At 36.6% G+C, this 16,329-nt stretch overlaps 1 protein-coding gene across 1 annotated transcript in view; it reads right to left on the bottom strand.

Moving 5' to 3' along the window:
- The window catches only part of LPIN2 (lipin 2), an 88,538-nt gene that overhangs the window by 22,027 nt on the left and 50,182 nt on the right, over positions 1-16,329 (bottom strand). The window contains exons 3-6 of the mRNA XM_004683765.2: positions 10,081-10,176; positions 7,333-7,634; positions 1,441-1,548; positions 97-220 (exon numbers count right to left, since the gene is read on the bottom strand). Coding sequence (XP_004683822.1) covers positions 97-220; positions 1,441-1,548; positions 7,333-7,634; positions 10,081-10,176 — 630 coding nt within the window. The remainder of the gene's footprint in view (positions 1-96; positions 221-1,440; positions 1,549-7,332; positions 7,635-10,080; positions 10,177-16,329) is intronic.

The following is a 16,329-nucleotide window of genomic DNA, read 5'->3' as shown; positions in this document are numbered from 1 at the left end:
TTACTTCTATGACCACATGAGGGCACCATCATTACCTATCTTCACATGTGCTCACCCAGAGGTTGTCCCAGTTACAATGGAAGTAAACTGCAGTACCTTGGTGGACTCTGGGAACCCGCCCCACGTCCATTCCATATGTGATTCAGATCTGAGCAGGCCTTCGGCAGGTTTTACCTCCAGCTCCGAGTCGCTCTTAGGACATGCTGCTTGGGTATAGGTACTGCAAACACAGGATAAAGGAAGTATGATGTTAAAGGCAGGAACTTCAGTCATGCTGCACTGACAGATTAAAAGAAATATAATTTTGGGCCCTCCCTGGTGGCGCAGCGGGTTAAAGCACAGCACTAAGAAGCTTAAGCCACTTCCGCATGAGTTCGATTCCCGCCTGCCCCGGAGGAGACCACATGGCACGGCAGACCTCTCCTGGCCCGCCCGCTGCTCCCCTCAGCAGTATACTTCATAGATCTGCCTGTTCTGCTCCCCACTCTGTCCCTGGTGAATCCTCTCACCCTCTGCATCTCTGGCCTGTACCCCAGTTCTGTATGAATAAATAAATCTTTAAAAAATATATATAATTTTGAGTAATAAACTTTATACTTTATCCTGCCTACATAAAAACTACTGAAGGGAACATCAATTATTCCTACCACCCCAATCAAATAAATACCAAGCTAGTATTTACTGAGGACTTGCTGGGTCCTTTGAAAATACTTTATATGCATAATTCCCTTTGATTTTCACAAGAAATCAAAGAGAAAGGTTATTTTATAGAAGTACATGGAAAGATGGGCTAAATTAGTATAATCAATAGATGAAAGAATCTGGATTTGAATACAGAACAAGTGCAATCATACTCCCCCCCCCATAATATTATCCAACTACAATGAATAGTTGACATTATAAGAGTTTAAGAAATTATAGAGGATCTAATTCTATTCTGATTATATAAGTCTATACTAGCTAATATTTTATTTTATTATTTTTTAAAGATTTACTTATTCCTACAGAGCTGGAATACAAGCAGCAGTGTAGGGGCAGTGAGAGGCTTCATCAGAGAGAGTGGGAAGCAGAACAGGCAGATTGACTAAGTACACTGTTGAGGGGAGCAGCGGCTGGTTAGGAGAGGTCTGCTGTGCCATGTGGATCATGATCTCCCCGGCATGGGATGGAATTTGCACTGAAGCAACTGCGGCCAGCTTGCAGTGTTGCATCCTACCTCGTTGTGCCCAGGGAGGGCCCAGCTAACATTTTAAAAATGTTATATTAACTTTAGGAACAAGAAATCACTAAGAAAAAAAGATCCATATATATTCGTATCTAAAGCACACACTCAGTTCCTCCACTTTATGAAATGAAATAGGAAATGTCCTTACTACTGAATACCAGAAAAACAATTTATATTTCTTTAAGAAATTTAAAAAAAAAAGTTAAAGCACTTACTTATCTAGAGGGGACCAGTCTCCATCAGATAAGGGATAGTGATCCCCAGAATGGAACAGCAAAGGTTCCTTGTATTCTTCTTCCTTTAAAGAGGCATTTGAAGATAATCTGTGAAAGGATAATGAAAAAAGACAGGCAAGACAATGACATTTATGTCAGCTGTAAAGCATAACCAAATCTACTATTACAACATATGGAGAATGCAGGTCAAGTAATTAATAACCAATCCTCTTAAAAGTAAAAGGGAATAAAAGGGCGATTCACTTATACCACCCACCATATACTAACTACAATTCCTAAATAGGACAGAAAGGAATGAATTAAAAAATTTGTTTATATTGCTTAGATTCAAAGGTTAAAAGACAAAAATTTTACATATATTTATTCCATTGTTTCAAATCTGAAAATATCGAGTTACAGATATTAGATAATTAAATATCAGAGTTTAATGATGTATCTAAAGTAAAAGTTATTAAGTGCTCAGATTCAAAATGAGGAAGCTCTTATATTTTCCATTACTCTCCTGTGTATTACAGAAAGTTTAAGTAAAAATTATAAATGAAGGTGAGCTCAAGGATACTCTGAAAATTCTTAAAACCCAGAATTTACTTTCCTCCTTGCCTGGCCAAATCATTACCTCAGAACATTCTTACTTAGAATCTACATGAAGTGGGGATGCAAGGAAGATACAAAAATAAGATAAATGCTTATTCATACACAGACTTAGAACTGTAGGATGCTGAAATAATATTAGTAAGATTTCAATAAATTTACCCTTTGGTTTTCTAAAGTCTGCAGAGTAAAGTAACTAACTTGCATATAACCTTGAAAACATCCCTCAGAATCTCTGCGGGTCCCAGTTCATCTGTAGTTGGAAAGTTAGTACTTGTCCTGTTTACTTCACTGACTTGATGTGAGATTTATGTGGTAGAACATGCTGAAGGTTCTAAGATGTATAAAGAAAACTACAAGCAAACAGTAAAACGGATACAAAACTATGCTATATAAAGTTTAAGAGCTTCTTATAGAAAAATCATGTCCAGTTCTACCAGGACAGACATTAGTGTAAACGGAGAATATCAGTATCACTTAATTTGCTGAATAGAAATAGAAACGAGTTTACTAATTTTCTTCCTATTTTAAATCAAGTTGTTCTGCTTCACCTTTAATTTTGGAAAGTTTTTCCATACTCCTAACTCTAAATTTTTTCCCAGAGGGACTAAACTCATGAATACAACTCATTCAAGAGGAGAAAACAGATGTATAGATTAAAAAATACTCCTTAATAAAAGAAAATCAAGCAGCCACACAAGTTGTGTTTCTTTTAAATATTTTCTTTTGTTAGCTTTCTATGGTTGAAAAAAAGTAAGCCAACAAGAGTTTAATAAAGCAAGTGGACTTAATAAAATGCAGAGAGCGCCCATGCAAACTCAGGCACCAGCTATTAAGAATTCACAACCCTAAGATGACACAATCTTCTCTGAGCAGATCCTGACAAAAATAGAACCCATTAGTCTAGATCCACTATAGTGATAGGAAAGGTTGCTGATGAGGGTACCTAAGACCTGACTCATTTAACTAAAATAGGGCTTTTAAAAATCTGCTAAGAAATTTTCAAAGTGGCATAGATGCCTGATAATAGGTGACCAGCTAGAGAGATGGTAACTTTGAAATGGTAACTTTAAATATGACAGAAGGTTATATGGGAGTATATGACTCAGAATATGAAGATCATGAACACAGACCTTCTCTATTTTGAAACAGAGCTTGTTAACACTGAATAGCAGGGAATGCAGAGTAGGATAAACAGTGTGATGCTGTGTCAAGGCTGGGGAGATTGAGTTGAAGCTCATACTTGTATACAGAGCACTTCAATCTTCACAGATGCATCTCAACATCATGTGCTAAAATTCAGTATCTTCCTGATTTCAAAGTCAAGTGAAATCTGCCTTAAATATTATGAAAATGCATTGATTTACATCCTTATCTATGAATATTACTGTATGTAGATTATATGCTGATTTTAAAAATTGGGGCGGGGGCAACAAAAGGAAATTAAATAGCCTGAAATAATTATGTGGGATAAATGTGAGGGGCTGAGTTTTAACTGATTTAATTACTAATACAAATGACAAAAATAAGGGTGCTAACTATCATGACAAAAGATCAGTGTGAAAAGTGTTTATTCTCAACCTTAGCACAATAAATTTCAGTACATTCATGATTCTAGTTTGCATTTATATACAAGTATATTTCCAATAAAAGGTAGCTTGGAGTAGTGCTCAACACTGTTTCACTGTCACTGTGTCAGAAAGAAGGGGATGTCGGCAAGCAGGCTGTATGTAAGAGCCACGTCACTGGAGAAGAACATGGAAGGCTAGAGATGAAAGAGGCAGCCTCAGAGAAGATAGACGCTGTCCTGTGAGGAATCTTAGGCTCCCACCCTGCACCTAGCTCCCTTATTAACTGTAAACAAGTCAGCTTTGATGGATTAAAAACAAGAGATTGCTTTCTGATGATGAGTCTCATCCTCCATTTCTGTCATTGCTGCATATTTTAGCTATCTTCATCAGTGTACTTATAATCAAGATTGTGCTAGAGCACTGTCCAATGTGAAAAGTCTCTTTCCTCCAAAAGGCTACTGCTTGGGTGAAATGTTCTCCCTAAGTACACACACATCCATTTTCTTGGAAGGACAAGCAAGGCTTCCATGCTTTGCAAGTCAAAAGTCCACCTTTAGGAGAGACTAAAAGCACAGTTTACACCAAATCCCATGTATCTGACCTTTCTAATTTTCACCAATAAGCTCTGCAACTGTAGCCTACTTTCATTTGCCTCATTCAAGAAGCATCAAACTCGAAGGGTTTTTTTTTGAGTTCAATTCCCGCCTGCCCCAGAGATGACCACATGGCATGGCAGACCTCTCCTGACCTGCCCGCTGCACCCCTCAGCAGTGTACTTCGTCGATCTGCCTGTGCTGCTCCCCATTCTGTCTCTGGTGAAGCCTCTCACCGCCCCTGAGCCTCTGGACTATACCCCAGTTCGGTATGCACAAATAAATAAATCTAAAAAAAAAAAAAAAAAAAAAAATTCTCCAATCCCACATAATTTTTAGATCTTACACATGCAAAAAAAAAAAAAACAGTTAACTTTTTCTTTCAGACTGATGAGCTCTTTAATTTACTATATATTGTTAAGACTTTTACCCTGAATATCTTGCTCTGCTTTATTTAAGAATGTAGGTGCTGAGCTGGAAGAGGCCTTTCTAGCCATGTAGCGCCATTCTTATTTCACAGATTAAGAAATGAAAGTCCAGGTGACTAAAGGACTATCAAAAAACAATCACAATGACCAAAGGTTGAGTTTCCAACTTTCAGCTGAGCACTTATTCCAGAATAGAGCCTGACCTCTCATAACTATTACACCTTGTCTTTAAGCTTTAATTTCTGTTAGCTGAGTCCTGTTTAAAGTAAATTTTATAAGAGTCCTCCCCCGCCTTTCAAGTGGTAGCATCTGTGACTCACTAGTAAGGTGAAGAAAAAGCAAGTCACTAGGTCGTAAAAATTAAGACAGACTCTAGTTTTTGTGTTTTCTGACCTGACTGTTTACCAGGTAAATACGGTTATAGCTCAGAAAGAGAGGCTAGCAACCATTTCAAACTGTTGACCAAATTATCCCAACAAATTTGGAAAAGTAAGGTCAGCACTAGTATTCCTGCAATGTACAATGTCAGTGGTAACATTCATTTACAGAATTCTTTTAGAATAACAATTCTATACATTTAGCAGGTGATTTTGTATATAATCTGGAAAAACAGACTTTCTAAGTTGAAGCTGCAGATTGTTCAATTACTCTAAATTTTGATTGATTCAAAGACATACATTAATGAAACTTATGAGCAAGTATGTAACTTCTGAGTCCTTTCTTGGATCTTAGAGTTGTCATTGGCAAATGTATTTCCAAAAATTAAGATACTTAGGGAAATATTCTAGTGCTAATCCAAATAAAAGGTGAGTTACATGTGTGCATATTTCAAGTTTTTCCTCAAAAGAACATGCTTCTTGCCCACCCACGCATTTTATTATAAGCTAAAGTCTTAAAGAAACTGTTAAACATTTTTCTTAATAGCACTGAAGTCAGGCAATAGAACATCTCAGAATGTCTCCTAGTACAGTGTGCAGGGAAGGGAAGGAAAAACAATCCTTATGAGACTGGAAGATGGAAAAAACGAGTCCTCTTAAGAAACTGTGGCACTTTATTAGTTTAGAATTCTTTGGAAACCAGTGATAAAAGAAATGTGTTTTGAACTAATCTTTTGATTAACAAAATTAAATTTGTCAGATTAATTCAGAAGTTTGAAATTGTAAAATTCTTAGACAATTAGTAAATAGTTTTGCCATAAAGGGGTTATTATACTACATTACTCACTAACAGAACATAATAAATAAAATACTAGTAACAATTTTTCCTAACCACTTAATACAAAAGCTTAGTAAATAAACACTTCCTAAGGCAAGATACAATTTACCCATGTTTCTATTTTGGCTCCTGAAACTATAGAGAAAGAAACAATTTTCCCTCTCCCCATGTTAGGGGAAATGATTTCCTGAAGGAACTCTGCAGAGTTTTATGGATTCTACCTCCTACTCCAGTAAACTACAACTCCCAGCAATACCACAGAGAAAACTAACTGCAAGGGCGGAGCTAAGCAAGCATTTTGGAAATATATAGGGGAGACAGGTGAGATGCACTTGTTCTCTGGACCTCCGGGTGCTCTCTAGACAGCCGGGCTGGTGGCTGGTCATTTGGCTCTTGAGCTATCAGTGTATTGGAGTTCCAAGTCAGTGGAGCTAGTAGGATGTTCTAGATAACTTGTATCTCTCTCTTTCTCATTCCCTGGGTTGTACCTTTCCCTTTTGTAAATAAACCCATTATTGACCCATTGTGTGTGTGCCTGCAGTACAACTGAATTTTAAACACGCAGGTGAGGACCCACAGGCAACCCAGTTCACATTGGGTTGCCCTTTAACACCCATGACAAAGAGAACTCTAACAAGCACTAATTTTCCCAGGAAGTAAGACATGAGCTCTCAGCAGCCAAGGTAAAAGTATCTAAGTAGACTAGCATCTATCTCACAATGTCATCCTCCTCTACCCCAATACCTGTAAAAGGGCCAGATTCAAGGTCACTTTTTGGACAGCAGCTTCTTATCCAATGACCACCACCCCACTAAAACACATACAGGACTTCCGGTGCTAGGGTAACCCTCAAATAGAACAGGCAGAAGATAATCTTCTAAAAATTGAATAGTGGATTGGGGAAAAAAAAAAAAAACAAAAAACAAAACAAAACATGCTCTACCCCTAAATGTAAACTTTAGCTACAGGTAGTACTGACCTGAAAATTGGCATCTATTTTGAAAGTTTTTCTAATGATTGGTAAGTAAGGAATGATCAATATTTCTTATTTATAAAGGAAAAACATGAAACCTCCTTTCCTCTTCAACTCTAAATTTCTCAGGGATGGGCAAGATATCAAAGCACAAGACCACTATGTAGGGAACTCCTGATACTGTATCTGCTTAGCCAGAGAGATAACTAATTCAGATCTTTATGACTTACAATCTGCTTGGTTTTGGGAAAACCTGTCAGATGAAAGTAGTCATGCTGCCAGTTTGATTCATATGGCATGTTAGTACCACACATTGATGGCAAATTATGGAAAGTGCCAGAAAGGGAAACATACACACACACACACTTCTTCTGCTTGATTTCACAATCAAGGGGGAAGAAAGTTCAAGCCTCAAACTGCAGAAGCATAAAAGAACAACAGCTTCCCACTGTGCCTGAGCTCGGCCCACTGCGCACAAAGAGCCAAACCAAGAGCCCTACCTTGCTGACTGTAGCCCCTTGTCGTCATCAGAGCTCAGGTCTACATTCACAGTGTCTTCTGCAGCAAGGGAAATGGCCTGGTCTTCCTTCTTACTATCTTGTTTGCATTTCTTTCTTCTTCGTTTTTTCTTTTTCACAGAACTTGGAGTGAAAACTGCCTCTGTTTCCAAAATGTGTGAGATGTCTGAACTCTGAGGTGGCCTTTCATTTCCACCTGCTTTCACCAAAGGGGTGTCAATATCTTTAAAGAACTGATCTTCTGTAGGAATTGGTGAGGTGGCAAGGTAAGCAGGCAGCTTTTCCTTAAAAAGAACAAGAGAGGAAAGTTGTACATGACAGTCTGGAGAGCGAATGTGAACAGTAACAAACTGTGTATTTATAATTTCATAGTAAAACGACACAGCAAAAGAAATATCTTGCTCCGAGATACTGAAATAAGGCACTGTCCATTCTACACTGAACAGGTTTTTTTTACCCAGCACCTGGCTAAGTGTTTGCTGATTTCAGTCAACTATAACAATTCAGTTGGAGGAACACATATGCCAAGTCAGCAAGCACCAAGAACCTAGAAAACCTATAATTAAGAAAGAATCAAAATCTGTAAAGAGAAGCTCAAAGCAACATTCTATGGAGGTATAACAAAGTAGCATTCTGTCAAGAACCTGGAGCAATTGAGAACAAGATAAAGAAGAGAGGAATCAGGAACATGCCATCTAACAAGGGTAAACAGGAGGGCTTAAGATAAGTGAGAGATGTCAGTGACATTCAGAGTGGTTAATGCGTGGGCTTGCTTAACCAAGGTTGGTGAAAGGCGACTCTAAGATAGACAATATCCTGAACCAGAGGAAATAAATGAATTTTTAAACTGGATAGTACTTAACATGTGCTCTTAGGAAGTCAACTCATAATTTCGTATCAAGTAATCAAGTCTGGTATTCAGGAAATTATTTGTTTCATTCTTATGTGTCATGGAGGAAAAGAAGAAGAGTAACAGATATATAGCTTAACCTCTTAAGTTAGAATACTCAAATTTTTTTTAGTCTCCAAAATGTGTGTGTGTCTGCAATTAAGCTTTTAAAGTTGGCTTTGGTAAACACTTTAACCTGAAGCAAAAGGTTTGTTCCCACACAAAAATAAAGCTTACCTGTACTTCTTAAAGCTGTTTGTTTTTGGTAGTGTTTCATATTCTATTACAGCATTGTTTGTTTTTAAGAGATAAGAATGGATATGAGTGTCTATTGTTAGAAAGAATGGTTAAATACAGACTATGAAATATTCCAGAGCTATTAAGGACAAAATTAGATCTAGAACTACTGATTTGAAAAGGACGTTGAGCATACATAAAAAAGTCTAAAAGACAAGAGCCAGATGAATTTTATTCATGTTTATTCCCATTTAAACTATGAACTTCTAGGAAAAGGGGTAGAAGGATGGGGAGATGTTACCCATACTATGTAGCAGAGTAGTATTTGTTGGATAAATGGATTTTTTTTTTTTTAAATTTTAAAGACCAACATACTTAAGAAACTTTGGTCATATGTGAGAAGAAAAAAAGGCTGGAAGTTGACATACTCCAACTTGACTTTGCTAAGCAGTTTTAAATGGAATCATCAGAAATTACCAAGAGAATCAGATAACACTATAATCAACCCAATCCTCTTACTTCCTGTATCTGTTAATTTTTTACAAAGCACAAGCATTACATATGAATTTAAGAAATAGCAACATTTTTCTTGTGGTAACTTATTTATTGCTTTATTTTGCCTTTTGCCTGTCTCTTATAAGACAAAATTTTGTTTAGACCATGTAAATGCAAACAAGTTCTTATTAAAAACAGTACAGCAGGAAAAATACTGATCTAATAAATTTCCCTTCAGTTTCAATGCTGCTTTAACACCCTGGTTTATCTAAGTTGTTGGCTTTCAAATCTGTATTATAAAATGATAATCAACATTTTGTGGTTTATTTTTCCCCCTTTGTGAAATTTTCAACATCAACTGGAAATCTGCCTTCAAAACAAAAATAGCCCTATGTCCTTAACAACTCGGTGATTTTTTCCCCCAGTGATTATTTTTACTGAGATTTTATTCTTTGTGATGAAAGATGTAAAGATGTCTTGAAATATTTTCTAAAAATCTGCATTGAATACCTCCAGAACAGTTGACCACCATTCAAGTCAGTGGATACAGACAGATGGGGGTGGGGAAACTATGAACTTTTGCTAAATGAAGCCAAACATACATCGATTATTTATAAAGTGTATAGGCCAATTAATTTACATCCCTCAAGACCATAAAACAATTCACTTGACTGTTCACGAGAAGTAATGTCTCCAACCAAAATGGCAAACATGTTTCCCGAGTTTAAAGGTCACATGTGTACACACACAGATAAAGCCTGAAGCGATATGCTGCAGGTAGAATTGAACATATTTAAGTCAAAGTGTAAACTGTTTAATAGTCACCATGTAAGAGCTCATTAAAGGTAGAGGGAAAAAATGTGCCTTCTTTTATAAAAAGAGTACACACAAAGGACTTCTATATGTCCTCTAGATCCGACCCTCGTGGGGGAGAAGTGTTCATTTCATTCTTCCAGTTCCTCTATGACAGTAAACTAAAACTAAATCTTGTCTAACAAGCAATAATCATCTGCAACTAATCATGAAAACTGCTGAACATGTCTGGTTTTGAACACGTACTGAAGGCCTCAACACAATGTGTAAAGTGGATGTGATCCATTAGAACTTACATATTCCTCTTCAGTCTCTTCCACAAAGAAAGCTTCTCCATTGTCACCCAATTTCATGTGAAGATCCACTGCATCACCATTGATTTCTATATCAATCTAAGAGGAGAAAAAAAGTGATTTAACACAAAGTCTTTTACTCAAGGTAAACTAACCCTGAATTCTAGATTCTTGAACCAAATTGAGGGTTCCAGTGACAGCCTCTAGCCCACACGCCACTCCTAAAAAGTCTAACCAATGGCAGAGAGCAAAGGGTAGGAAGGGCAACAGAGTTAAAAGAAAATGTTTCAATATCTTTTAAATTATCATTTATTTTTAATTATATAATTTAAAAAAAATACTTAGTTTCTCAAATGTCATAAAACAGGGAAAATCTCCACCAAACAATTGTGCATTTCCAGGCAGAGCTAACCCTATGTAGTTTAGGTACACACAACTTTTAGTTACCATGGGTATGTTAACTGAGTCAAATGCAGAAAGAACACACTTCACTGCCAGCTCTTCATCCACAAATCACTACATAAACACTAGATGGCCATCCTGATTAATAACCCATCATGTTACTTTTCCAAAGCCTGTTGGTGACATGATCTGAGCACATCTGTGATTTAGCTCACGCACAGACAGATAGCAAGCCACTGGTTGTGCTGCTTCTTTAGTCCCCCAGGGATAAAAAACCATGTAACATTTCATAAAAATGGATATTGAAAAAGGAAAGTGGTCAAAATTAAAGTGCAATAAGGAAACAAAAAGTGCTGGCAGTGAAATTGAAGTTGAATGTGTACAGAGTTATGGAAGAAACTGCTGACTGTGGGCAGTCAACTTTATAGAGAACTGCCATTTGGGACTTAAGACACTATGTAGTTGGTGCAGCCTGACGAAGGTAAGCTTCATACAAAGGATAACAAGACGTGGCTGTGACAAAATGGATGAAGAGGGCCCTCCCTGTGGAGCAAGGGGTTAAAGTGCAGCAGAGGCTATCTGCAGCTACTGCACCACCAGTTCCAGGAGTTTGATCCCCAGCCAGGGAGGTGACGCACATGGTACAGCAGACCTTGCCTGACCCACCCACGGGTCCCCATTCTTCTCTGGTGAGTTTTCTCCCCACCTCCTTGGCACCTTTGGCCTGTACCCCAAATTTTTGTATACATAAGCAAATAAATCTTTGGCGGGGGTTGTGGGGGGTGGGGAGAAGAGGAGGAGGATGAAGGCGGCTCAGAGGAAATGGCAGGAAAACCCCTTCATGCTAAAAGAACTCAAACACCGACACTGGCTTAAAGGTTGAAAAAGTCAAACGCTGATTCTATTTTCAGTATTTCCAAAGTTTCAAAGTGCAGTAAATTCTTCAATTTCATACACATTAATAACTTCATTTGTAAGTTTTAACAGAAATTTATAAAGGTCATGGAAAGACTCCTAATTCTTTTTATTGATGATTTAGCTTTCCTTACAATTTTAGTGTGCACATTTTTATGCTCTACTACCATGAGAAATTAGACTATACATAATATTAAATACCACTATGTAATTTTAAAATAATGTAACCATTTATCTATAGACTCATTACATTTTACATCTTACACTTGTAAATACCAAACTTCTGAAACTCTTATAAACTTTTATACACTATGTAGAGACTGTTTACCAAGATGAACACATATAAAGACATAGTATAGGTAAATACAACAGTCCATAACTTAAGTGTACTTAGCTCTACACAGGCCTTATGGTGGGAATAACTGAGGATCTGATTGCTGATCAATTATCCCCTATGATCAGAGATTGAGCACTAGTTCACATTACTGAATGTGGCTATATATTCCCAGGAGCTCACATAATGATGGGATAAGTATCTTGTTAAAAGACAACTGGTTGACGTATGCTGTCAATATACTTGTTATAAAAGTATTAAGTATGAAACAATGATCCTGAAAAGATGAAAAAGGGAATTTTAGAATTATATATCTAAAGACAAAAACAACAATAAACCTGAATGGTAGTACTTGTTTTCATCACAGAGACGTAGTTTAACAATTCTTAAAGTATTTTATGTATATACTAGATTGAAAAGATAAAATATTGTGGATAAGAAAAGGCTTATACCTCATTGTCATTTAGAGGAGATACAAATGAGATGAGGAGGAACCCTGGAATTGGAATTAGAAGAATTGGAAGAATCAGTGTGAACGCAAGATTCTTCCATTTGGATGTAGATGTGGATACACACATGTACATTTTCTAGCTCTGCCTACTGAGAGGGCTAGAGATAATGATACCTCAGTAGTAATGAGTGCATGCAGTGACATTTAATTCTAGATTTCCCAAGAAATACCCCAACAGAAGGAAATAGGGCTGCTCAAAGAATCCTACGACCAGTGCAGGTAAGGTAGATTCTTCTGGAATATCTTAACAGTGTCAAAAAGTAAGTAATCATTGCTTCTAATTAACTAAACTTGAAGGAGCTTGCAAGAGCCTTACCAGGGAGATCAATGAAATAATACTAGTAAGTATAAGTCAAAAGAGCTAATACCCATGAGTCCATGCAGACCTAAATAAATATGTAGACAAGAAAGGAGAGCTTTTTCATGCAAAAGATTTTCAATTAATAAATGGTGTATGTAGGATAGAAAAAGAAAGCCCTGATTTGGCAAATATCATAGTAATACCTGCTGCAGACAAAACTCATCAATGCATAGTAAATTCACAAACGGAAAATGAAAAAATGATCTTTAAATGGTCTCAGAGTTTCTTGTCACAGGTAAATTTAGGGAGAAATCTAGTTGACACCATTAACAAATTTAACACTATCATAAGATAAGGCAAAACCTTTAGATGGTATAGGGAGAAAGGCACCAAGATAAGAAAACATCAGGGACAATCTACACTGTCACTGTTCTGCTGCTTCAAAAATCAAGATCCTGAACTTGAAGAAAGCAGTAGTGGAAAAACTGGTGAAAATGTAAATAAGGCTGCCCTGTTAATAGTTATCATACCAAATATATACACAATGGAATACTATCCAGGAATCAAAAGATAAACTAATGCCATTCGCAGCAACATGGATAGAGCCTGAAGGGATTATGCTCAGTGAAATAAGTCAGAAGGAAAAAGAAAAATGCTGGATGGCTTACTTATATAGAAGGAATATAGGGGATCAAGGGGAAATAACTCAACAAAAATAGACAACTATAAATCAGAGACATTCTGCAGGGGATGGAGAGGGAAAGGGGTCAAATTGAGGATAGGAAGAGCACGGGTGGCTATGGTGATGGACATGGGTGAACTGGTGGTAGAAATTCTATGAGGACTGCACCTGAGAAAAAAAGCAAACATTGCAAGAAAAAGTTTTTTTTTTAATTGTATTATACCAAGGTAGATTTCTTGGTGCTGACACTGTAGTATGGTCACATAAGATGTTAACATTATGGGTAGAGTTTTGGTTAAAAATACATGGAAACTTTTAAAATTACATTTGCAATTTGTAAAGCTAATATTAAGATATTACAAAATGCCAACATCATAAACAAACACTGAGTAAGTCAAATTAGAAGGAACTACAACAGGACATAAACTACAAACTCCAGACAACTATATTATTTCCATATCTTGATTGTGGTGATGGTTTCAAGAGTGTGTACACACACAACAAACTGTTATCTTAAATATGTACAATTCATTACAAAATACAGCTGTTAATAACAAAATAAAGCTGTTAAAATGGGAATTTAACAGGCATCTAAGAATTAACTATAAAATATTTCTATGGCATAAAATCCCTATGTAATTTAAGAAATCTTAATGACTATTTCATACAACTTTTCTTTTTACTTTCTGAAAGGGCTGTATGAAACACCTGACAGCAACCCTAGCACATTTTCCTAACTTTCTTAATGTTTTATATTCTTATGAATATTACATCTAAAAAAAAGGCTGGTTATCACATGTGATGTAACTTTTTTAAAACAAAGCAACGCAACAAATTCCCTGGCTCAGAGAAAAATTGGTTCCAGTAAACCTCTAGAGTGGTCTATGAAGCAGCTGTAATAATAGCATTTTTTCTTCCACAATCATAGGAAGAATGTTTTTCTAACTTAAAAAGTAAAGTGAGAACTGAAAAAGGAAATATTTATATTGGGTTCTTCAGGATGACTTAAAATAATTTATCCCAAGTAGAAGTTAAATATATAAAATAATTAAAGCAACCATTTGTTGTAGAAATACTTTAATATATACAAGTGAAGTATTTAGTCTATCTTCAATTTTTAAAAAGACTTTAACACTACCTAAGATTGCCATCTTTGGTGGTTATCCATTTGTCCAATGCAGCTAGGAAAACGGAGTAACACTTCCTTAGGATGCAAGTTCAGAAATAACTATTCTCAAGGTGACTACTTAGTCTCTTAATTTGACTCAAAAATTAAATTTTTCCCAAAATAAAATCATTACCAGTAAATTTTGCTCATATTAAGGTATTTAAAAGAATATACCATGAGCATATTAGGCAACAAAGAAGAATATTTAAAAATATTTTTGATGGCTCCAAATGGGAATAAATGCTTCCTAAGGTGATCTCACTTTTTTTTTTTTTTTTTAAGATTTATTTATTTATTTGTACAGAACTTGGGTACAGGACAGAGATGCGGAGGGTGAGAGGAATCACCAGAGACAAAGTGGGGAGCGGAACAGGAAGATCTACGAAGTACACTGCTGAGGGGAGCAGCGGACGGGTCAGGAGAGGTCTTCCACGCCATGTGGTCACCTCCGGGGCAGGCGGGCATCGAACTCATGCGGATGTGGTTTGAGCTTCTTTGTGCTCTGCTTTAACCCGCTGCGCCACCAGGGAGGGCCTTGGTGATCTCACTTTTAAAGAATATTCTTTTTGATGTACCACTTCTACTAAAGGGGTACCAAAAGGACCGCTCATTTCCATGCAGCCATAACATCCTACCACTGTGGCTTAATCTAGCTCAATATTTATACTGAGTTTTGAGAAATTCTGGCTATAGCATACTTGTTTTGGTATGCCATTCTCTGGGTAAGACTATCTCTTGGTATCCCTTGGAGATTTATCCATCCTCTATTTCAGGTATGGCTTCAGGGTGTGAATGTGGGGACGTTGTTCAAGACAGGCCAACCAATACTACTCCAGCTATATATATAGTGACTTCACAGACTTGGGACCCAAGTCTGACAGGGAAGTTAAACTGTTATTTCCATAAGGAAGAATGATTTCCACTGAAGTTGTGTCAATGGGTAGTAAACCAGGAAACTTATACATGCATGTATCAGCCTGTGCTTTCTACTTTGAAAGACTAGAACTTATCCTATCTGCTGATCAAAAACCCTATCACAAGAAAAAAAAGCCTTATAAGCCATTTATGAATAGACAGATCCTTGCACAACTTATGGAAAATTTCAATACAATTTGCTCCCAGTTCTTCCAGAGCAGAAACAATCTGAAATTATTATAGGTTTGTGTTTCCAGGAAAAAAAGAAAAAAAATCCAGAGAAGCATGGCTACAGAACACTTCTGCAGAGAAAAACTTCCAAAGTCACAATTGTAGCTGTTTTTAGTTTCCAAAGAGTGACTAAACAGAGGCCAGAACACACAAATCCTGCCACTTTGAAACCTGGTTCTCCAATGGAAAATGATTTTGTACCACCTAGAAATGTGATGTTTTTTGAGGGAGAGGTAGAGTGAGGAAATATCTAGTTTTGTGATACCCATAACCACTTTTACTTTCACTCTCAAAAGTGAAAGTTTAACTGAAAGAGGTTTCTAGTTTAAATAATAAGTTCAACTATATAAAGTAGACATCAGAAAATAATGTCTTCAGCTTATTTCATAGATCCTCTTATTACATGCCCAACAATGGTGTCTTTCTCTGAAAGTGAGAAAATCCCACACTGCTAAGAAAGACACTGGAAGGTGGGGGAGAAAGGAAAAGTGAAAGTACAATGTACATGCAGTTTTATTACTAGCTCAGTTTTCTAACGTAATTGACACTGTATGTACAATCAACCTTTCAGTTGTTCTGAAACCTGCAGAAAGAGTATTTTAAAACAAAAACCCACAATATAAACACCTCCTTTGTTTTCTTCCCTAAAACAAGTAAAAAGCCAATCAGTCTATGGACTGTTTGCTAGCATTTCAGTAAGATGTGGGTACAAGTCCCAGTATCAATAATAAAACTTCCATTACAAGTAATATTTTACAATCTTGTCAATATGGACTTCACATTAATTTCTTTT

Source organism: Condylura cristata, unplaced genomic scaffold, assembly GCF_000260355.1.
Source record: "Condylura cristata isolate star-nosed mole 26May11 unplaced genomic scaffold, ConCri1.0 scaffold00016, whole genome shotgun sequence".
Lineage (NCBI taxonomy): Eukaryota > Metazoa > Chordata > Mammalia > Eulipotyphla > Talpidae > Condylura > Condylura cristata.
Note: the sequence above shows the minus strand (reverse complement) of the source record. Positions and strands in the feature narration are given on the sequence as shown.